The sequence below is a fragment of the Microcaecilia unicolor genome, chromosome 11 (assembly GCF_901765095.1).
Source record: "Microcaecilia unicolor chromosome 11, aMicUni1.1, whole genome shotgun sequence".
In the NCBI taxonomy this organism is placed as follows: Eukaryota; Metazoa; Chordata; class Amphibia; order Gymnophiona; family Siphonopidae; genus Microcaecilia; species Microcaecilia unicolor.
The window spans coordinates 14,472,088-14,495,468 of NC_044041.1; the positions used below are offsets into that span (position 1 = coordinate 14,472,088).

Consider the following 23,381-nt stretch of genomic DNA (forward strand, 5'->3'; position numbering starts at 1 on the left):
TAGGGTATATGCAAAAAGTAGCACATATCAGTTTATCTTGTTGGGCAGACTGGATGGACCGTGCAGGTCTTTTTTCTGCCGTAATCTACTATGTATCAAAATGTTGCAGCCAATTAGGTTACTCTTAGTTTCCCCTTCCCACACAGCCGTCATCGCCATACACTCAAAACAAAGCAACCATAACAACATAGTAGATGATGGCAGAAAAAGACCTGCACTGTCCATCCAGTCTGCCCAACAAGATGAACTCATGTGTATACCTCACCTTGATTTGTACCTGTCTTTTTCAGGGCACAGACCGTATAAGTCTGGCCAGCACTATCCCCGCCCCCCAACCACCCGGCCCGCCTCCCACCACCGGCTCTGCCACAGACCATATAAGTCTGCCCAGCACTATCCCCGCCCCCTAACCACCGGCTCTGGCACCAGTGTTGCCAGGTGGGCGGTTTTACCGCCCAATTGGGCGGTTTTCCGCGACCCGCCGCGGGAAATTTTTGCCCGCGGCGGGTTGCGGTTTTTTGGGCTGTTTTTGGGCTTCAGGGCGGTTTTTTCGGCCGCGGGGGGGCGGGGTTAGTGACGTTTTTTTGGGCGGGGTTAGTGACGTTTTGGGCGGGGTTAGTGACGTGGGAGGCGGGGCCGGTGACGTGGGAGGCGGGGCCGATGACGGGGAGGCGGGGCCGGTGACGTGGGAGGCGGGGCCGATGACGGGGAGGCGGGGCCGGTGACGGCGGGGGCTGGGTTGATGACGGCGGGGGCGGGGTGATGACGCGGGGGTGGGGGTGTTAGGGGCGGGGTTTGTGTTTGGGCGGGTTTTGGGCTGGTTTTGGGGCTGGATTGGGCTGGCAAAAAATTTTCCACCTGGCAACCCTGTCTGGCACAGACCATATAAGTCTGCCCAGCACTATCCCCACCTCCCAACCACCAGCCCTGCCTCCCATCACCGGCTAAGCTTCTGGGGATCTGTGCCCACATTGTTGTCAGCATTTTTATTTCATCTCACTTATATTTTCAAACATGCCAGCTTGTGGAGTTTACAGATGTACACAGAGGAAGTATAATAACGGAATAACTTTTCATATGGTAGTAATTTGTTATAAATCGTAATCAGTGTGTTATAGGGACACCCTAGCACTGTTATATTCGGGCACAGATTTTTCATGCAGGTGTTCCAAGATTCAGCTGTTCTAATGCAAGAAGTAGGTTGGGGGTGTGAGGTACTGTTACATAAACAAACTTGACAAGTCTTTAACCCTCACACATGGACTTTATAACTCAGAATGTAAGATTTTCACAGTTAAACCTAGGGCCGTGACTCGCCCATACGGCGGTTGATGGCAGCCGTGAAGCCGTCCTGTCGCCTAATTCTCCGGGACCTTCGCTAGACCGAGGAAGAGAGGGGGATGGGCTCTCTGGGTGCCGAAATCCCGAACTGCGCGCCGCCACCAAAAATAATTGAAACAACAACAAAACAAAACCAGAAATAAAGGCGAAGAATCCCGCGAAGTAAGGAAGACGAGGATCGGCTTTGCTATCTCCTAAGTCACTTATCACCTCTGCCACGACCTCCCTTCTTCCATTATCACATTTCTATTTTATGTCGTTACCTCGCAAGCGCGGCCATTTTCAGAACTTGACCAAGTCATAAGCCACTAAGTTACTGTGTCGGTGAGAAGAGAAGTTCAGATGATGACGGCTGCGCCTGCGCGGGCCGGGGAGTGGAAACAGAGATTAACCAAATTGGCGTCCTTGCTTACGGTGGACTTGATAGGCTCCCCTCCACGCCTGTCTCTTAAACTCCTTGGCAGAAACCGCCGCCCACTCGTCGCTGGCTGTTTGCCATTGGACCGAAGTCGCGTGAGGCGGAGGAGGGCTTGGCTTTGCCCCAATCGGGCAGTGGTCAGTCACTTAAGCTACGAGGCAGCTGCTCGCGGCACTTCCGGAATAATTTAGGGCGGGAAAGCGCTCTTCGTTCGGTTCACAGAGAGTCACTGATGATGTGCGAGGTGTTTTGAGACGAAACCCAGAAGTACACGAAAAAGAGGGTACAAGTGGAATTTTGTTTTTCAGAGATCCGTTATCTTTTGTAAACAATATTGAACTGGCGAGTTAAGAGAAAGTGATCCGCGGCTGGACGCATCTGACATTCCAACGTACTAGTTTATGAATGAGATGTCTTTATTTCTAGCCAGGCCAGGGACATTTGATTTGCAGTACAATAAAAAAATATACATATACGTTATAAAACCAATTTTAATATGCAGCATTAGTTAAAAACAGTAAAATCAAAGCACTAGCCCTCCCGAAGGGACGACACAGAGGAGGAACCCTGGTCTGAAGAGATCAGTAAAGGGGAAAAAAGTGACATTAGTTTCTTTATGGCTGTTCCAGCAGTACAATTTGTCGCAAACCAGCCACAGCAGATACTGAAGCCTCCCTTTGGCCAGAGGCAACTCAGGTGTAATAATCAACCTGTATGTACAGGAACGGTCTCCAAGTTTTGGGGAGGTGTGCAGGAGTTAATCTGCAAACTTGTTCCTTTTTGGGGGTTTTTTTTCCCAGCAGCCCAGCATGAATGACAGACTTAGACCACTGCTTCAGCATGTTTAGGGCACTGTGGATGATACCAAATCATAGAAAATTTTTTAAATCATATATGCAACATTAGGGTGTGTTCCTAAATGTAGATATACAGTCAGCTGATAAAGCATTTTTTTCACAGTCCTGTAGTGGGTCTGCATTAACAAAGTGTTCTTGCTGCAGGCTTAGGGTACTAAGGTAGCAAATATACTGGAGTAAATTTATGAATTCTCAATCAAACCACCTCCACCCTCCCCTCCCCTAGTCCATTCCCCCAACCCTCCAACCCCTCCCTCCTTTTCCACCTTTTCTGATGTCACTGATGAGGAAACTGCACATCATCTTTCCTCGTCCAAACGTACCACCTGCCCCTCTGATCCCATTACCACTCACCTACTTAACACTATCTCCCCCACTGTCATCCCTTTTATTCGTCATATCCTCAATCTTTCGCTTTCCACCGCGATTGTTCCTGATGCCTTCAAACATGCTGTAGTCACACTGCTCCTTAAAAAACCTTCACTGGACCCTACCTGCCCCTCTAGCTATCGGCCCATCTCCCTCCTCCCTTTCCTCTCCAAGATACTTGAATGTGCTGTTCACCGCCGCTGCCTCGACTTCCTTTCATCTCGAGCTATTCTTGACCCGCTCCAATCTGGCTTTCGCTCTCTTCACTCGACTGAAACGGCACTTGCCAAAGTCTCCAATGACCTGTTACTGGCCAAATCTAAAGGTCTCTACTCTATTCTCATCCTCCTCGACTTATCTGCTGCTTTTGATACTGTTGATCACACCTTGCTCCTTGATACATTGTCCTCTCTTGGATTCCGGGGCCCTGTTCTTTCCTGGTTCTCTTCCTATCTCTCCCAACGTACTCTTAGCGTATACTCTGGTGGTTCCTCCTCCACATCTATCCCGCTAACAGTCTGTGTACCCCAGGGATCTGTCCTAGGACCTCTCCTCTTCTCCATCTATACCTCTTGTGTTGGTGCTCTGATCTCATCCCATGGCTTTCAATACCACCTTTACGCTGATGATACCCAGATCTACCTCTCCGCACCGGATATCTCAGCTGAAATCCAGACCAAAGTATCGGCCTGCCTGTCTGACATCGCTGCCTGGACGTCTCGCCGCCACCTGAAACTAAACATGACCAAAACCGAGCTTCTCCTCTTTCCCCCTAAACCTGCCTCTCCTCTACCCCGTTCTCTATTTCGGTAGATAACACTCTCATCCTCCCTGTCCCGTCTGCGCGCAACCTTGGAGTCATCTTTGACTCCGCTCTCTCCTTCTCTGCTCATATTCAGCAGATTGCCAAAACCTGTCGTTTCTTTCTCTATAATATTAACAAAATTCGCCCTTTCCTCTCCGAGGACACTACCAAAACCCTTACCCACACCCTTATCACCTCTCGCCTAGACTACTGCAATTTGCTTCTCGCTGGTCTCCCGCTCAGCCATCTATCTCCTCTTCAATCTGTCCAAAACTCTGCTGCGCGTCTTATATTCCGCCAGAGTCGCTATACTCACGTTAGCCCTCTCCTCAAGTTGCTTCACTGGCTCCCTATCTGCTTCCGCATACGGTTCAAACTTCTCCTTTTGACCTACAAGTGCATCCACTCTGCAGCTCCTCAATACCTTTCCACTCTCATCTCTCCCTACACTCCTCCCCGTGAACTCCGTTCACTTGGTAAATGTCTCCTGTCGTCCCCCTTCTCCCCCACTGATAACTCCCGGCTCCATTCCTTCTATCTCGCTGCTCCCTTTGCCTGGAATAGACTCCCTGAGCCAGTACGTCAGGCTCAGTCTCCGGCTGTCTTCAAGTCTAGGCTTAAAGCCCACCTCTTTGCTACTGCTTTCGACTCCTAACCATGACTCTCTTACTCAACACCCTCACTTATTACCCCTACCACTGCAATTTCCCCACCCCTAGCTGTCTGTTCGTCTGTCCAATTTAGATTGTAAGCTCTGTTGAGCAGGGACTGTCTTTTCATGTTAATTTGTACAGCGCTGCGTAAGTCTAGTAGCGCTATAGAAATCTATATATATAAAAGGCAACCCCAACGTTCTGAAGCCTCCACGGAAGTTGAGGCGCCCGAGATATCCGGTGTGCCCTGGAGTGTCTGCACCGCCCTCGCGTCAAAACGTCATGACGTCGAGGGCGGAGCTGTTGACACTCGAAGGCCGAAACGGCCCACAGCGAACAAGGCAAGTAGCTTTGAGGGACGGAGGGAGGGCGAACAAGGCAAGTAGCTTCGAGGGACGGAGGGAGGGGGCCCCTTGCTAGCGCCCGTTTCATTCCGCTCAGAAACGGGCATTTTTTCCTAGTGTTTAATAATAATAGTAGTAGATTTTGCTCACACCTTTTTCAATAGTAGCTCAAGGTGAGTTACATTCAGGTACACTGGATATTTCTCTGTCCCAGGAGGGCTCACAATCTAAGTTTGTACCTGAGGCAATGGAGGGTTAAGTGACTTGCCCAAGATCACAAGGAGATTTGAACCGAGACCGGTGCTCTAGCCATTAGGCCAGTCCTCCAATATTATTATTCTCTTCTATTCTATTGATGTTTTCCCAATTAGTGGTTTATCAATCTAGATAACCTTCAACATTTGGGGGATGTACAATAAAGTATGAAAACAAAAAATAATTACTAATCAAATAAAACATTTACAAATCTCTCTAGAAATAATTATAATGACAGATCTTTACTTAGTCAAATAGAAATGTTTTCAGATCCTTTCTAAAAGATGTATATAATGACAAACATTTTTCTCAAGGCAGCATTTTCCTCTGGCCCAATCTTTTTTTAGTGTCCCTATTGGCTTTAATAGCAGCCCAGTTTTCTTACATTTCATTGAATCAGTTTATATACTGTCATACCCAGGGGTGTCGGAAAGTGAAGCAGAACGTACAGTGCAGTATTCGCGAAATAACTAAGTTCTCAAACTATGCCCCGCTTAAGGGAAGTTCTAGGGCTTTCATATTTTCTCTCTAGCCCTTGTTAAGGCCACTAGTCCAAAAAGAAATTATTAGCTTAGAAGAAAGCAGCTTATGCCTATAAGAGGCTGGAGCCTCAGCAACAGGACTCAAAAGACAGTTCTATCCAACCAAATTATTATTCCGGTTCTTGTATTCTGCCTGTAGCTTTTCAGTTCTAGGATGGATCATAATCAGGAGTTGGGCTAATCAGGCTAGGAATTACAGATGGATAGAACAGGTAGAGACATATCTTTAACATCAGGATAATAGGTCGTAGGTTAAACATTTGATAGACCTGACCTACAAAATAAAAACTTGTCAAACAATCCTCGAGGGAGAGACAAAAAATCAAAACTACTAATATATAGTCAATCCCTAAATATACTGGTGAAAAAACGGGTATAAACAGGGATGTCTGGGGAGAACCCATAAAAGCGGTTTATTCCTCTTAGGTTTAATATATATATATATATATATATATATATATCTATATATATATCTATATATATATATATATAACTTTATTTTTTGAAGGTTAAAGGAGGATTCAGCATAGGCTGTGATTCCAGCCGAGTAACATATCAGTGAGTCACACAGCTAAAATGGAGGATGGATATAGATGTACACTGGCGTCCCTGAAGAAGAGCTTTGTCTTGAAACAGCAATTTCTGTAGGATGCATTGAATCCCCTCGGGAAGAAGCAGTGAAATTTGCAACCCAGATAAGTGGGCTTCTGTGGGGTATTTTCATTCCAGTGTTTTTGTTGGGAGTCAAAGCGGGTCTTGCTAATAGTCAAGACAGGGCTCTGTTACAGTGACATTTAGCTTTTCCTCTAGGTCAATTTAGGGGACACGGCATGTTTGGGGAGAACATAGGATGTTAAGATTGATATTTGATTTTCACTATTTAGGTTAAAGCACTCACTTTAACCTGTTCCTTCTTGCCCCCAGGGGGCATCTGCTGTATCCTCGCCTCCTTTTCCAGGATTAGTGGTTCCCTGTTGCTCTTTTGTGCTCCAGACATACTTTCTTCTTCCCTTCTGTCTTACACCTCTCCATTGTGCACTGGTTTATTCAGCCAAACTCCTCCTTCCTCAGGGGTGCTGGGTCAACTTAATCGACCACAACATCACCATGTATTTGTTTCTCTACCGGACTTGGCGAACGCCTTTACGGTACTATGTATGCCACATTGAGCCTGCAAATAGGTGGGATAATGTGGGATACAAATGTAACAAATAAATACATATATCCAGAAATGTTTTATAATGCCTTTTGTTATATTACTATCATGTATTCTATTACCATGCAACCCAAAATCCTTCTGTAATACCAAATATCTATTCTCTTCTTACTTCCACTATCCATAATGGATTGTAAGCCACATTGAGCCTGCAAAGAGGTGGGAAAACGTGGGATACAAATGCAATAAATAATATAAAAAAAAGGTTGGAGGTTGGATTTGGGAGGAGAATATATGATGTGTAGAGCTGTTCAGATGAGCTGCTTTTTAGCGGTGTGACTCACTGATATGTTGCTCGGCTGGAATCACAGCCTATGCTGAATCCTCCTTTAACCTTCAACAAATAAAGTAATATATATATATTAAACCTAAGAGGAATATACCGCTTTTATGGGTTCTCCCCAGATGTCCTGTTTACACCCGTTTTTTTCACCAGTATATTTAGGGATTGACTATATATTAGTAGTTGTACAAAATAAGAAGGCAGCCAGTGAAGTTTGGAGTAGTAGTGTTGAAGTGGTTCAAATATCAGTCAAACAGCAGAGTTCTGCACCAGCTGCAGTTGGTGAATCACTGGTTTAGAGCAGATGGCTAATGCTAGATTACAGTAGTCCAGTCTATGGAGAATGAAAGGTTGGACCAAAAGTCTGAAATGTTCTCAATTTTCTTAATGTAATGAAGGACTGTTTTATAATTGACTGGGTGTGGCTTTGCATGGACAGTAAGTGATCTATCTCTACTCCTAGGATTTTTGAGTGAAGATCCAGGGAAAATTGATTCCTGTCTAATAGTAGCAATTTGACATATTTAGGATCTGATTCAGTACCCAACCATAGGAACATGGTTTTGCTTTTATTTAGTTTAAGCCTGTGGAAAGAAGTCCACAGGCTGACAGAGGATTTGATAAGAGATATGGTGTCAGACCACAGTTGAGAAACGGGGATGATCACGGTGATGTCCGCATAGATTAGCTTGATCAAGAGTGGTACACAGTGATTGTATTAATAAGTTGAAAAGGGAGGGGGAGAGTGGGGGACCCCACAGGGAGGGTTTAATCTATTAATTAGAACATTGTCTTTCCTGTCAGTATAAGTGCAAGTGGTTAAGAAGCCTTGGAACTACTATTAATACTAATCATTTCTATAGCTCTACTAGAGGTGTATGCAGTGCTATACACATTATATACGGTACTTTCTCTGTCTCTAGGGGGCTCACAATCTAAGTTTTTTTTGTACCTGGGGCAATGGAGGATTAAGTGACTTACCCAAGGTCACAAGGAGTTGCAGTGGGAATTGAACCCAGGTTGCCAGGATCAAAGCCTGCTGCATTAACCATTAGGCTACTCCTCCACTTGTATGACAAAGTGATTCAGAATTTGGGTTATCAATTCAAAGTGAACTAAATCGAACGCACTGCTTAATTGAATAACAATTTTGCATTGACCTTTACAGAACAGTTCTTTAGCATACACTATCAAGGATGATTCTATGGTTTTGGTGCTATGGTTTTTCCTGAATCCAGATTGAGAGGAATACAAAATGCTACATTTTTGTAGATAGTAGTCCAATTGTTCAGCCACATAGCCCTCCATAATCTTGAACAGGGGAGTGGATGCAGTTGGCCAATAGTTGTTCGCATCAGACATACTCAATTTTGGATTTGTAGGTATTGGAGTAAGGACGATTTCACATCCAGCTGTGGGAAATGTTCCTGAAAACAAATAAAAGTTAAGCCATTGGGTAAGGACTGCAAATAATGTTGGGGAAGCTGACCTAATTAAATATGGAATGCAGGCGTCCAAACGGCAGAATGATTTTAGCATAGTTTGTGAGTAAGTGTTTCACGTCTGTGAGTTGTATCTCGTCAAACTGTAGCCAGATTCTGTCAGCTGGAGTAGAAACGGGAACATAATATGGTATAGCACAGTAAAATTGTAATAGCTTAAGCTGGTTACTGACAGACTGAATCTTGGTTTGAAAATGGATGGCCAGATCTGCAGCAAATGGAGAAGTGTTGTCCAGGGTATTTACTTGGTGGTTTACATTAGTTAGGTGATCAAGGAGGGAGAATAATTTTCTGGCATCTGGTTTGTCATTGTCGATTAACTTGGAGTAATAATCACTTCCTTCTTGGCCAATAGGGCCTTGTACTCATGGATCTTGGTTAGTCATACATTCTTATTATCAGAGGTAGGGAAGCGTCTCCAAAATCGCTCTAATCTTCTGCAGGAGTGTTTTAAACACAAAAATTCCCAATCAAACCATTTTTCTGAGGTTCTGCGGATTTTCAGTTTTATTTATTTTTATTTATTAGGGTTTATTTACCACCTTTTTGAGAGAATTCACTCAAGGCGGTGTACAGCAAAAATAAGTCAAACATAAGCAATAAACAATTACAGCAGTAAAAATATGAAAACAATACAAAGTATGGCAATAGTATACTACATCACAATGCCAACACAATACACAATAAAACATTTTAATAGTATAGGGTGTAAGCAAAGATGGAACATATAGATAGATAAGAGGAGTAAGAAAATAAGGGACTAGTTAGAGAGGGTTGCAGATGAGGTCAGAAAGGTGCTTGAACATTATCTTGGCTAGGGTAGGAGTGGATAAACATGTCCTGCTATAATATGTGCAGCCGGTGTAATTTACTTCTTCCGTTAAAGTCCTGGTTGAAGAACCAAGCTTTCACCTGCTTCCTGAAGTAGAGATAGTCTTGTGTTAAGCAAAGCCTTTCAAGGAGTGCATTCTAGAGTGTGGGGGCTACTCCGGAGAAGGCTCGCTTGCGGGTATCTCATCGTGTGATGTCCTTTAGAGAGGGTGTGGTTAGGGAAACTCCTTAGGAGGACCTTTGCATTTAACTGGGGCTAGAATGTCCAGAATTTGTGCCACATCTGGAATTCCAGTTATCTAGAAAGTCACTTTCAGTAAAGGAAATTGAACGAAGCTGGTTATTAGCTTCTTTCCAAAATTTAACTGGGTTAACCTTGTCTCCATAGTGGGAAAAGTACTGAAGGACAGATCTTTTCTTAAGTGCTTCTCTCCAGGACAATGTGAAGTCTAGTAGAAAGTGTAAAATTGGACTTTTTCATGGGACCGGTGTAGCAGTATTAAAGGATAGAGAGGTGTTTTCTTTAGAAGTTGTGGTAGATGCTAGCAGATCCATTTGGTGGCCTTTATCATGGGTGAGAGTGTTGAACAGTCGCTGTAGTCCAATTGTTCAGCAGGTTCCAACACGTTTTTAAAAGCAGAAGAAAAATGATCAGAAATCCAATCCAAGGCCAGTGGCTGAGCAGTCACAAATATTCTAGGAATCTTTTTTTAGAAGCAGTTTTAGTATGCTTTAAACTGGCAGTGCTCCCAAGCAGGGCTAAAGCCTTGCCCTGCCTTTGTATAGCAAAAGTGCCCTGTGGGAACGTTTGCACCCCACCTCACCTATGGAGCCCAGCAGGGTGCATTGAGTCCTAAAGGTACTGATATGCCCAAGAGGCCAGCTTCAAGAAGAAAAACACCCCCCAAGAAGTGTCCATCTCCTCACCATTCTTTTCATATATGTTCTCAATATCATCAGGATCAATATGCGATCCATCTCCAGAGGATCATGCTCATTATTGTACAGGAAGCCATATTCCTACTACAACCAATAGTGTGATCGCCTCTAGTCCTACAACTGGCTTCCGCAGCAACAATCAAGACCACAATCACAGCAGATTTGCAAACCATTAAAAACCACACCCGTGCCTAACCTTAACCAATGTTTTTGATTACGCTGATATCCCAGTTCGGCTGTCGTGCTCACTTCTACCCCACTTGGGCAACAATAACCACAGACACTACCCCCCATCAACCTCCCAAGTAACATCTATGTTTGCTGCCTGCCTCTGACCCCGCTTGGTTTCTGGAGTAGTCTACTTTATCTTGTTGGGCAGACTGGATGGACCATGCAGGTCTTTTTCTGCCGTCATCTACTATGTTACTAGCACAGGCTGCATTCCTGCAACTCAAGATCGGCTCCCTCCTCAGAGACGATGCAGCACAACAGATTCCACCCTCACAAACCAGTTGAGGATTATTGTCCTTCTATTTGTTGATCTCTAATAAGACTAGAGGCATGCACTCATCCTTGACCTAAGGGACTTCAACAAGCATCTAAAGCAGGAAACATTAATTCCCTTGACACAGTCCTCCCACTATTCCAACTTGTCACGATTGTGACTGTGTTCCCGGTTGGACTTGCTTTGGGGTTTCTCCAGTCACGCCAAGTCTATGTGAAAATCCTGAAGCCTGGGTGAAAATCCTGAATCCCATTCCAGTCAAGCCAAATCCATTCCTGGATCCTGTTCTTGCCAAGCCGTGCTCTGTTCCTGCAATCAAGCCTCACCTTTATTTGTGACCTCAGCTGAGACTGCCTTTATTTCTTTTTTTTTTCTTTTTTCTTTTTTTGTTAAATTTGTACCCCGCGCTTTCCCACTCATGGCAGGCTCAATGCGGCGGGCAATGGAGGGTTAAGTGACTTGCCCAGAGTCACAAGGAGCTGCCTGTGCCAGGAATCGAACTCAATTCCTCAGTTCCCCAGGACCAAAGTCCACCACCCTAACCACTAGGCCACTCCTCCACTCTAAGCACTTGGGAACCTTCTAGCTTTGCCTTTGCAACAGAGGTCATCTGATGAGCTTCTTGTCGGTGAGTGTTGTTGCAGTGCTACCCTGTTACTTTATATCCTGTCTTTGACCCTGCCTGTTTGCTGGAGTAGTCTACTGTTACTGCCTGCCTCTGTTCCTGCTTGTTTCCTGGGCTACTTGCCTGTTTGCTGGCCGCCTGCTGGACCCTGCAGTTCTGGGTTTTCCCTTCTGTCTCATAGTCCTGCCGCCCGCCCGCACCCGGGGGCTCAACCTCTGGGGAATGGTGGTCAAGCGCAGGTGAAGCCTAGCCATTCCTGCCTTGCCTGTTCCAGTTGGCTCTACTTCAGATGCAGCTCCAGTCCGGCGGTTCCAGTCCTGTTCCTACCAGCCCGTTTAAGTTCTGCCTGGTCTCCTGTTTGGGGTGGTTTTCCTGCCGCTGTCGCTCCTCGGCAGTGGCCCAAGGGCTCACAAATCCAGGTTGCCCTAGAAAGTCTGACACAACTCAACGACTGGCTGGCCACACTGGACCTAAATGATGCTTACACTCACACCCCCATTTGTCCCTTCCATCACAAATACAAAGTTCTGTCCTTCAGCCTTTCATCTGTACCAGGACTCTTCACAAAATGTGGCATGGACATAACACAACTCTTCCGTTGTACAATTCCCTAATGTGGCTGTGCCACATGAACTTTATCTTACCATAACATCACTTTTGTATTTGTTTACACCGGAGTCTGCAAACGCCTCTCCGGTACTATGTAAGCCACATTGAGCCTACAAATAGGTGGGAAAATGTGGGATACAAATGTAACAAATAAAGAAATAAATAAAGAAATCACAGCACATGTGAACAGACAAGCCATCTGCATCTTTCTATATCTAGATGATTGTCTCATTACTGGTAGAACCCCCCAGCAAATCTCAAAAGCCCTCCAGAACACCATCCTGCTTCTCAACAAATTGGACTTTTTCATCAACTCAGCAAAATCCACACTCACACCTACTCAAGCCTTGGATTTTATAGGTATGAGGATAATCACCACATGGTCCAGAGCTTTCCTCCCTCCAGCAAGGGTGTACAGCATCATTGCTCTTGCTTCCCCAGCCACCATTTCAGCCACAACTATAGCCTGGTCAGTCCTCCTCTACTGGGTCACATGGCATCCACAGTACACATTCTTCCCCTGGCCTAACTCCAGATGTGGACCCTTCAGTGGCAGTTGAAGCACCAATGGGACCAATGTTCACAGGCTTTCTCCTTGGTGATCAAAAATGTCCAAGTTGCAATTTTTGACACCCAATTTTAGACATTTTGTTCCACAGTTTGTCCAAATTTCAAGGGTGTGTGTTTTAACCATGACATGGGTGGCACCAAATGATGGCACCAAATGATAAGACATTTTTTCTGCAATAGTGGAACAAAATGAAAACATCTAGGGCCAAAATTAAGATGTTTTTGACTAGAACTGTTTCAGTCATGACTAAGTGACCAAAAGGTGCCTTAAATGACCACTGAAGGAATTAAGGCATAATAACCCCCTTACTCTCCCAATGGTCACTGACCCCCTCAGTGCCCCCTATGATGTGACAGTGCATACCATGATGGCCATTTCTATTAGAGCAGCAAGCAGGTCCCAGGAGTAGCCTAGTGGTCAGTGCAGTGGACTGTAGAGAAGGGGACCCAGGCCCATATCCCACTCTAACCAGTATACTTGTGGTGAAACGTGAGCCCTCCAAAAAACACTAAATACCTAGTGTACCTACATATAGGTGACGCCTGCAGGCATAAGGGCTATTGTAGTGGTATCCAGTTGGGAACAGTAGTTGGTTTTGGTTGGTTTAGGAGGACGCACCGTACAATATAAAGGGGTAACGGTGAGCTGTGTACCTGGGACCCTTTATGTGACGTCCACTCCAGTGCCCCCTAGGGGACCCACTGCTGCTGGGATGTCTGTGTGGCCAGTCTACTAGGAATGCTGTCCCCTCATACTTCCCAATGGCTTGTTTTTTTTTTCCTTGGACTTTTTTTTTGTCAAGAATAGTCCTAAAAGATAGATATATTAAGCATAAAAACGTCTAGCAAATGGTCATTTTCGAAACAAAAAGTTAGACAATTTTCTGGTTAGAAAGTGGCTATGTTTGCTAGTGGATTTTTGGATGTTTTTCTCAAAAATGTGCAAAATTGGATTTAGATGTATTTTGCAAAATGTCCAAACTTGGATTTAGATGTCGAAAATGCCCCTCGAAGTATAATAAACTGTCCAATGCAACCTTCTGTATGTAAGAGTTAGTTTAATGGACCATAAATATGCTTCTTTTTGGATTGATTAGATGTAGATATGTAAACCCATATGTTTGTCTATATCATTGCTATGCTGTTGAACTCAACAGTTGTGCTCTTAGAAGCTGTTGCACTAACAAACAGCTAAGTGAAAAAGACTGTTAGCTAAAACAAATGTATTGTTCTGAACAAAATTCTTGGTTTCAGAATTTTCTGTGTGATCATTGTTCATTCTCATGAGTACTTTTATGCTCCACTTGTCAACAAAGAGCTTAAAAATGATGTTCTCATTTAGCAGTGAACTGGAACTTGTGCTCTTATTCCAGGCAATAGCAGTTGTTTGAAGTACCATGGCCACTGCTCAGCGCTTCCATCCTGTGGAGAAGCAAAAAAAGTCAAAGGTACAGAACTGAAAACATTGCTGTGTTTGTAGTTTGACAGTATAGCGCATGATTACAGATATATATTGATTATGTTTAGGATGATATTATAAATCAGAACGTGACTTCCCACTGGTGACTTTTTTACCAAACCCCGAAAACCTCAGCGATGCACCTTGTGTAATCGTTACTCTTTTTTACAAGGATTTTAAGCACCCACCTCTTCATCGGTTCTTCAAGGGTTTAACTGACTTCCTTAAATATCCCTTTGATTATTAGATTCTTTTTATGTACACATACACTTTCCAACTATTTTCAATTCTTCAATATTACTTTACTTTAATGTCAGTACTTAGGGTGATCACGTGATGCACGGCTAGAAGGTGGCTGTCGTCGTGCAGAGCTCCCTCCTTGCCTGAATTGTTACAGCAGCAAAACGTGACTGTTATACTGGTGAATACCACCCGAGTGCAGGAGAGACATCATGCCAGCTTTTGTGCTGACGGAAAGTGAGCAAAAGAGGCAGATGGCGGCGAAATCGGGGAAAAAGGAGGGGACGCGCAGCCAGGTGCCTGAGCCCAAGATGGTGGACACAGGTAGCGGGAGTCCTGTGACGGTGAGCTCTGCGTGGGCTGCAGAAGTAGCAGCAGAGGTTTCCTTGATGCTGGAGACTTCTGTAGACCTGAAATTGCAAAAGATCGCAGAACAATTGCAGGGGATAGATGACAAGCTGGGAGGCATTCAGACGGAGTTTGGCCAATACAAACAACAGCTGTCAGATGTCGAAGATTTAGTGCAATGGCAGGAAAACTCGGACAAGGCCATGAAACAGAAGGTGGAGCGCCTGGAGACTAAACTGGAGGACCTTGAAAACAGGCCTTGGAGGAGTAATATCAGGATAATAGGTCTTCTGGAAACCATTAAGGAAGCTGACCTGAGATCGTTCCTGGAATCCTGGCTACCTAAAACGCTCCAACTAACACTAGCAACGGGCCCGCTTAGGGTGGAACGCGCCCACAGGTTGGGGCCCCTGAGAAAAGATGACCTGAGGCCCAGAGTAGTGATATTTAAAGTGCTAAACTTCGCTCACAAACAGGAGATATTTCAAGTGCTCAGGAAATCGGAGCAGCTGAAATATGAGAACTCAGTGGTGCGCTGTTTTCAAGACTTTTCCACGGCAGTGTCCCAGCAGCGGAGAGCGTATCGAGATGTATGCCAACTTCTGTTTAAGAAAAAGATTCAATTTGCCCTGCTTTACCCCGCAAGGCTGAAGATCTGGTACAAGGGGTCCCAGCAGTTCTTCAACACGGTAGAGGAAGAAGTTTGCACAGCAAGCTGTGATGGCTGAGGGACCAGCATGAGCAGCCCTGTCTTGAAGACAAGGAACTTGGTACAACAGCCTGACGGGATTGAATGATTTTGGTACCTGGCGAGAGGCTGGGGCGAGGCGTTCATGTGAGCGCACTAACAGTCTTTCTTGCACTATATTAATTAATATGATGTTATTTGCACTGTTGTTGGGTTGGTTTTAGGATGGGGACCTGGGGTACTGTTGTTCTATTATGTTAGCTTATGGGGGTTCCTGCATCTGTAGATGGTAGAGAGCTATGTGGTAAGGGAGGAATTATGGGATTAGGGCAAGGGTCCATGAGTATTTGTATGGGTTAGATATAAGTGGGTGAATGAAATGTATGTCTGGAATAGGATTGAACATAGGTAAGGAGGGAGCTCGCGTGATTTGGCTTTCTAGGAGCCATGAGAGGTTATACAGGGGGTGGGCGGGAGTAGGGGGGGAGGAGCTGAAGAGATATCTGGGAGAAGTGGGGAGGAGCAGTTCTTGGACTGGATGGCTGATGGGAGGGGGGGCTAAGGGCTGGGGGGCCTCCTCTCTTGTTTTTAGATGAGACTTGCATTATTAGAAGAATAAATGATTACTGGGTTTATGGGATCACTTAAAATAATTTCATGGAATGTGTGTGGGGGGGGGGTTCCTCCCCTATTAAGCGCACTAAGGTACTACAGGTGTTGCAGAGGGCTGGTGTGGCTCTCCTTCAGGAGACGCACCTGTCCTCGGGAGAACATGCTAAATTTAAAAGAGGGTGGGTGGGCTGTTTAGTGGAAGCCCCGGCGGTGGGTTGGAAGGCAGGGGTGATGATCCTTTTTAGGAAAGGCATCCCGCTTCAGATCAACTCCGTCTGGGCTGATCTGGAGGGTAGGTGGGTCTTGGCTAAAGTGGAGATAAATGGCCGCCCTTTGGTGTTTTGTAATGTCTATGCCCCCAATGTTTTTAATGGTAATTTTTTTCAGGCCCTGATTCAGAGACTGTCTCCGCACACAGAAGGGGAGCTGATTGTAGGAGGAGACTTCAACCTAGTGTTTGACCCTCTCGTAGATCGCTCTACTCCAGGTGGCCAGAATTGGGGGGGGGGGGGGGGGGGGTTGCAGAGCGTTATCTTCCTTGTGTAAAGCTCTGGCACTGGTTGATGTGTGGCGGATGTTACATTAGTCTGAGAGGGACTATACCCATCTTTCTAGGGCACATGGCTCTCAATCCCGTCTTGATTATCTGTTTGTTTCTTGTTACTACTACTACTACTTAGCATTTCTATAGCGCTGCCAGGGTTACGCAGCGCTGTACAAGTTTAAACACGGGGAGGGACAGTCCCTGCTCAAGAGAGCTTACAATCTAATGGTAACAGACTACGTAGTCAGTGTAGGTAACAGGAATGGGGAAGGTGGTTAGGCGCCAAAAGCAAGGGAGAAGAGATGGGCCTTGAGTAAGGACTTGAAGATGGGCAGGGAGGGCGCATGGCGTATGGGCTCAGGAAGTCTGTTCCAGGCATAAGGTGCTGCGAGGCAGAAGGGGCGGAGTCTGGAGTTAGCGGTGGTGGAGAAGGGTACAGATAGGAGTGATTTGTCCTGAGAGTGGAGGTTACGGGTGGGAACATACGGGGAGAGGAGGGTAGAGAGGTAATGGGGGGAAGCAGATTGAGTGCACTTGAAGGTCAATAGGAGAAGCTTGAACTGTATACGGTAGCGGATCGGGAGCCAGTGAAGCGACTTGAGGAGAGGGGTGATATGAGAGTATCGGTTCACGCAGTAGATAAGACGTGCGGCGGAATTTTGGACAGATTGAAGGGGGTGGCTAAGCGGGAGGCCAGCGAGGAGAAGGTTGCAATAGTCAAGACGAGAGGTAACGAGCGAGTGGACGAGGGTTCGGGTGGTCTGTTCAGAGAGGAATGGGCGAATTTTGCTAATATTATAGAGGAAGAAGCGACAGGTCTTAGCTGTCTGCTGGATATGGGCAGAGAAGGAGAGGGAGGAATCGAAGATGACCCCGAGATTGCGTGCTGAAGAGACGGGGAGGATGAGGGTGTTGTCAACAGAGACGGAAAGTGGGGGAAGAGGAGAAGAGGGTTTGGGTGGAAAGATAAGGAGCTCAGTCTTTGCCATGTTCAATTTCAGATGCCGGTTGGACATCCAGGCAGCGATGTCGGAAAGGCAGGCTGAAACTTTGGCCTGGGTTTCGACTGTGATGTCGGGAGTGGAGAGGTAAAGCTGGGTGTCATCGGCATAGAGATGGTACTAGAAACCATGTGATGAGATCAACGAGCCTAGGGAAGAGGTGTATATCGAGAAGAGAAGTGGTCCAAGGACAGATCCTTGAGGAACCCCAACAGAGAGTGGGACGGGGGTGGAAGAGGAGCCATTAGAAGATACTCTGAAGGTGCGTTGGGAAAGATACGAGGAGAACCAGGAGAGGACGGAGCCCTGGAACCCAAATGAGGACAGTGTGTCAAGAAGTAAATTATGATTGACGGTATCAAAGGCAGCGGATAGGTCGAGGAGGATGAGGATGGAATAATGGCCTTTGGATTTGGCGAGGAACAGGTCATTGCAGACTTTAGAGAGTGCTGTTTCTGTCGAGTGTAGTGGGCAAAAGCCAGATTGAAGCGGGTCGAGGACAGCCTGAGAGGAAAGGAAGTCAAGGCAACGGCTGTGGACAGCACGTTCAAGTAATTTGGAGAGGAAGGGTAGAAGAGAGATGGGGCGGAAGTTGGAGGGACAGGTGGGGTCAAGTGATGGTTTTTTGAGAAGTGGTGTGACTACAGCGTGCTTGAAGGTGTCAGGGACAGTAGCAGTGGAGAGAGAGAGGTTGAGGATGTGACAGATTGAGGGGTTAACTGTAGGAGAGATGTTGGTAAGCAGATTGGTGGGAATGGGATCCGAGGAACAGGTGGTGCACTTAGAGGAAGAAAGAAGGCGAGCAGTTTCCTCTTCGGTGATCTCAGGGAAGGAGGAAAAGGAGGCCGGGTTAGGTTGGTTGAGGGAGTGGGTTAAGAAGTCACAGGGAGGAGAAGGCTTGGAAGTGAATTCAAGGTTAATCTTCTGCACTTTATCGCGGAAGTGGTCAGCTAGTGTTTGAGGAGAGTGGGGGGGTGGGGGGTGGGAGCGGAGGGTACTTTAAGTAGGGAGTTGAGGGTGGCGAAGAGGCGACGAGGGTTGGAGCCAAGAGAATTGGTTCATTGAGAATAATATTCCTGTTTGGCAAGGAATAGGGAGGACTGGAAGGAGGATAGCATGAATTTGTAATGGGTGAAGTCTGATAGGGTGCGAGATTTCCTCCAGAGTCGTTCAGCAGATCGGGTGCAGGAGCGAAGGTAACGGATGCAAGGGGTTAACCAGGGCTGAGGATTAGTGCGCTTAGTGGGGCGAGAGACAGATGGTGCTAGGGTATCCAGAGCAGTGGAGAGAGTTTCATTGTAGGTAGAGACAGCCGTGTCGACAGATTCAGAAGACGAGATGGAAGGGAAGAGAGTGCAGATGTGAGAGGATAGGGTAGGGGGGTCGACAGCTTGGAGATTCCTGAAGGCAGTGGTTATAGTTGGGTGAGGTTGAGGGGGAGGGTGATGAAGTGTGAGGGTGATTAGGTGATGATCTGAGATAGGAAGGACTGAGGTGCAGAAATTGGAAGGTGAGCAGGAAGAGAAGAGAACGAGGTCGAGACAATGGCCATCACGGTGAGTAGGGGAGGTAGAGCATAGTTGGAGGTTAAAGGCGGATATCAGAGTAAGGAATTTAGAAGCGTAGGAGTTGGATGGGTTGTCAACGTGGATGTTAAAATCGCCAAGAATGAGGGATGGAGATGCGGGATCAAGAAAGACGGTGAGCCAAGCGTCGAAGTCAGTAAGGAATGAAGAGAGGGGCTTATCAGGGGGGCGGTAGATGACTGCAACTCTGAGTGGTAGTGGGTAGAATAGCCGGATGGAGTGAGCTTCGAAGGATGAGAAGCAGTGAGACTGCGGTAGGAGGAGGGGTTGGAAACTACAGGAGGGTGAGAGAAGTAGCCCGACGCCTCCACCGCGGCCATCTGGGCGGGGAGTGTGGGAGAAGAGATAGCCTCCATGACAGAGGGCCGCGACTGAGGCAGAGTCGTCAGGGGAGAGCCAGGTTTCAGTTAGGGCGAGCAGTTGGAGGGAACGAGAGATGAAGAGATCGTGGGTGAAGGGCAGTTTGTTGCAGATCGAGTGAGCATTCCACAAGGCACATGAGAAGGGGAGGGAAGAGGGGGGGAGGAGGGGAATAGAGACGAGGTTGGAGACATCACGGAATCGTTTGCATGGAAAGGAGGAGGACAGATGGGGGGGGCCTTGGTTAGGATTAATGTGTCCCGCGGATAGCAGGAGGAGGAGCAAGAGAGTGCGGAGGAGGGTGGGGGAGGTCGGGCGACGAAGGCGACGAAGACGGGGTGCACTTAGGAGGAATGGTGAAGGGTTAATGGTAGGAAGGAGGTGTTGGAGATTAAGGGCTAGGAAGGAGGAGGGGGACAAGAGAGATGGTGAGGGATGAGGGTGAATAGGGTATTGCCGTAGCGGGCAGGACGGAACACAGGTGAGCAATGGGTTCCAGCGGTAGACAGCGGTAAGGGGAGGGGAAAAAGATTAGGAAGGGACAGGGCAAGGAAGAGGATGTGGACAGGGGCCATAAGTAGTGATTGCAGTGTGACAAGTGTAAGTGTAGTGACAGAGCGAAGAGCCAGAGGCTTGGAATTGGAGGGATTGATGGACTGGAGAGTGGGTAAGTGAGTGGCTGGCAAGTTAGGAGGCAGGCAAGTGAGGCAGTGGCTGCAAGCTTGTAGGCGGGGTGGAGCAAGCTGGTGCAGATGGACAGGAACGAGCAGGGAGAGGCAGGTGGGCTGGAACAAGCAGTGAGGCAGGTAGGCTGACAAGTTAGCAGGTCGGCAGGTAAATCAGTGGGAGACAAGCTAGCAGGCGGGTTGGGGCATGCTAGAGCCGATGGACAGGAATGAGCAGGGAGACGCTGGAGAGCAGGTAAGTCAAGGGCTGACAAGTTAGCAGACAGGCAAGTAAGTCAATGGCTGACAAGTTAGCAGGCGGGCTGGAGCATACTGATGCAGGAGGACAGGAGCGAGCAGGGAGAAACTGGAGAGCAGGTATGTCAATGGCTGGTGAGTTAGCGGGCTAGTAAGCTAGTAGGCAAGTAAGTCAATGGCTGACAAGCTAGCAGGTGGGCTGGAACAAGCTGGTGCAGATGAACAGGAACGAGCAGGGAGAAGCTGGAGCAAGCAGTCTGGAGCAGATGGACTGAGACAGGCAGGGAGAAGCTGGTTCAGGTGGATTGGAACACGCTGGAGCAGATGAGCTGGAGCAGGTACTGGAATAAGCAGGGAGAAGCTGGTTCAGGCAGACTGGAGCAGGTGTACTGGAATAAGCAGGGAGAAGCTGGATCAGGCGGATTGGAATACGCTGGAGCAGATGAACTGGAGCAGGTAGGCTGGAGCAGGTGTATCTGAGCAAGTAGGCTGGAGGAGATGGGCTGGAACGAGCAGGGAGAAGCTGGTTCAGGCGGACTGGAACACGCTGGAGCAGATGTACTGGAGTAGGTAGGCTGGAGCAGGTGTACCGGAGCAAGTAGGCTGAAGCAGATGGGCTGGAACAAGCATGGAGAAGCTGGAACAGTCGGACTGGAACGCTGGAGCAAACAGGGGAAGCTGGATCGGTGGACTGGAACAAGCTGGGATCGGGCGGACTGGAACAAGATGGGATCATGCAGACTGGAACGAGCTTGGAGCAGGCGGACTGGAAAACACTAGAGCGTTTGGACTGGAACAAGCAGGCTGGAGTAGATGGACTGGAACAAACAAGGGGGACGCTGGATCGGCGGACTGGAACAGGATGGGCTCAGGCGGACTGGAACAAGCTGGGATCAGGCGGACTGGAACAAGCTGGGAAACAGGTGGGCCGGAACAATCTGGGGTCAGGCGGACCGGACCGGAACAAGCCAAGCTGAGATCAGGCGGACTGGAACACACTAGGGCAGCTGGACTGGAACACGCTAGGACGGCTGGATTGGAGCAAGCAGGGGGAAGCTGGATCAGCGGACTGGAACAAGCTGGAACCGTCAGACTGTAGCAGGCAAGCGGAGAGAGGCAGGCTCGGGTGGACCAGGGAAAGCTGGAGCAGCTGGGCTGCTCTCGGAGCAACCGAGCTGGGCTGCCCTCAATCAGCAAACGAGTTTAGCTGGAGCGTCAATACTTCCTCCTGACGCAGGGAGTGTTGCTGATCCGAGGCGCCTGTGGAAGACTGCTTCGCTGTGCACCGACAGCCCAGTGTGGAAGATTCGCGGTGGAGGCTGGCCGCGCCACGCGGTGGGAAGGGCAACGTGGGCGTTGGGCTGCTGGGCCCGTGATCGCTGCGGTGGTGCGGTGGGTCCCCCAGATCGCTGGGCCGGCAGATCCGCAAACACCTATTGAAGAGGCACACCACGCCGCCCGGACCGGGCTCGCGCCACGAGGTCAGGCCCGCACTACAGGCCACAGGCGATCTCCCTCCGACTCCCAGCCGACACGGTCCCGGGCAGTTCCTGCCGGGGAGCGCGACGGCCGAGGGGAGCACACGGAGCTCACGGATCGGCGAACTCGGCGTCAACCCGCGACTCGGGCTCTCCCGGGGGGTCGCACTGCAGCGGGAGCGCCGGGGAAGCGAACCTCAGACCGGGGAAACTCTCCTTGATCTGCACGGTCCCCAGGTTCGCTCGCCTTCGCTGGCGCTCACCAGGGCAGTCACAGTCAACTCGTGGTCCCCTAGTCGGTTCCTATGAAGCCTCGGTCCGGTCCGGTCCAGCCTAGGATGGCCCAGAACAGCGCAGGTAGGTCCGTTTCCCTAAGACCTTTGGAGCTCCCACCATAGAGCTCCCTACCTGGCGGCCATCTTCCTTATTCTCTCAGGTGCAACAGGCGGAGATCGGTCCATATGCAGTATCCGACCATGCTTTGGTTTGGCTGGTGCTAAAAGACAAGCTGAGAGGCTCGGGTAATTGGATGTGGAAATACCCCTTGGAGTTGGTGAGGGACTCGAAATTTCATAAGCATTTGCTGGATAGATGGGAGGATTATGTCTACCATAATGGAGCTCATGCAGATCAGCCTGCTCTATTCTGGGAAACGGCAAAGGCTGTACTGCGAGGGGATATCATTTCGTATTCAGCGAACAAACAGAAAATGAGGGACAGGGAAATTGTCTGTCTGGGAGTTTTGGTTCAGAGGCTGCGGAAAGAATATGGACACTCGCCTACGGTTGCACGCAGGGCGGCTTTGTTGGAGACACAGAAAGAGCTTAATGAATTATTACATCAAAGGGCGGTCAAGACTCAGCTATACTATAAATATCGTCTTTTCCAACATGGTAATAAGGCGGCTTGCTGGCTAGGATGCTTCATAGAAAGGGGGGTGTTAATCGTGTTGTACAGTTGAAGGCTAAGGATGGGAGGATGATGAGAGAGGCTAGGGATATCGCGGACACTTTTGGTCAGTTTTATGAAGTGCTGTATGCCTCTGACCAGGATGTTGTGTTGGACAGTACTATGTATTTGGATAACTTAATTTTACCCCGCCTCACAGATCGACAGAGGAAGAGTCTGAATGCACCGTTTACAGAGGGGGACCTGATGTTGGCTTTACAGCAGAGAGCTTCTCACAAAGCTCCTGGACCTGATGGCTATAGAGTAGAGTTCTGTAAGCAGTTTTTTGATCAGGTCAAGATGTTGTTAATGACTCTGTTCAACTCGATGGTGGCTACGCAGACACTCCCTGGTACGTTTCAGGAGGCCCAAATTGTTGTGATACCTAAAGAGGGGAAAAACGCAGCGGAGCCCGAATCTTACAGACCCATCTCTTTGATAAACGTGGAGAGAAGCTGTACGCTAAAGTCTTAGCCAATAGATTAGCAATAATCTTACCGTCCTTGGTTGAGGTGTCCCAGGTGGGTTTT

At 47.8% G+C, this 23,381-nt stretch overlaps 2 protein-coding genes across 2 annotated transcripts in view; one reads left to right on the top strand and one right to left on the bottom strand.

Annotated features, from left to right (window-relative positions):
* Nucleotides 1–1,704, bottom strand: part of LOC115479719 (acyl-CoA dehydrogenase family member 11-like) — an 82,988-nt gene extending 81,284 nt beyond the window's left edge. The window contains exon 1 of the mRNA XM_030217860.1: nucleotides 1,605–1,704. Within this exon, the coding sequence (XP_030073720.1) occupies nucleotides 1,605–1,621 (17 nt within the window). The 5' untranslated portion in view covers nucleotides 1,622–1,704. The remainder of the gene's footprint in view (nucleotides 1–1,604) is intronic.
* A 272-nt stretch (nucleotides 1,705–1,976) lies between these two features.
* The window catches only part of HORMAD2 (HORMA domain containing 2), a 195,432-nt gene continuing 174,027 nt past the window's right edge, over nucleotides 1,977–23,381 (top strand). Inside the window, exons 1-2 of the mRNA XM_030218218.1 lie at nucleotides 1,977–2,042; nucleotides 14,038–14,112. Coding sequence (XP_030074078.1) covers nucleotides 14,062–14,112 — 51 coding nt within the window. The 5' untranslated portion in view covers nucleotides 1,977–2,042; nucleotides 14,038–14,061. The remainder of the gene's footprint in view (nucleotides 2,043–14,037; nucleotides 14,113–23,381) is intronic.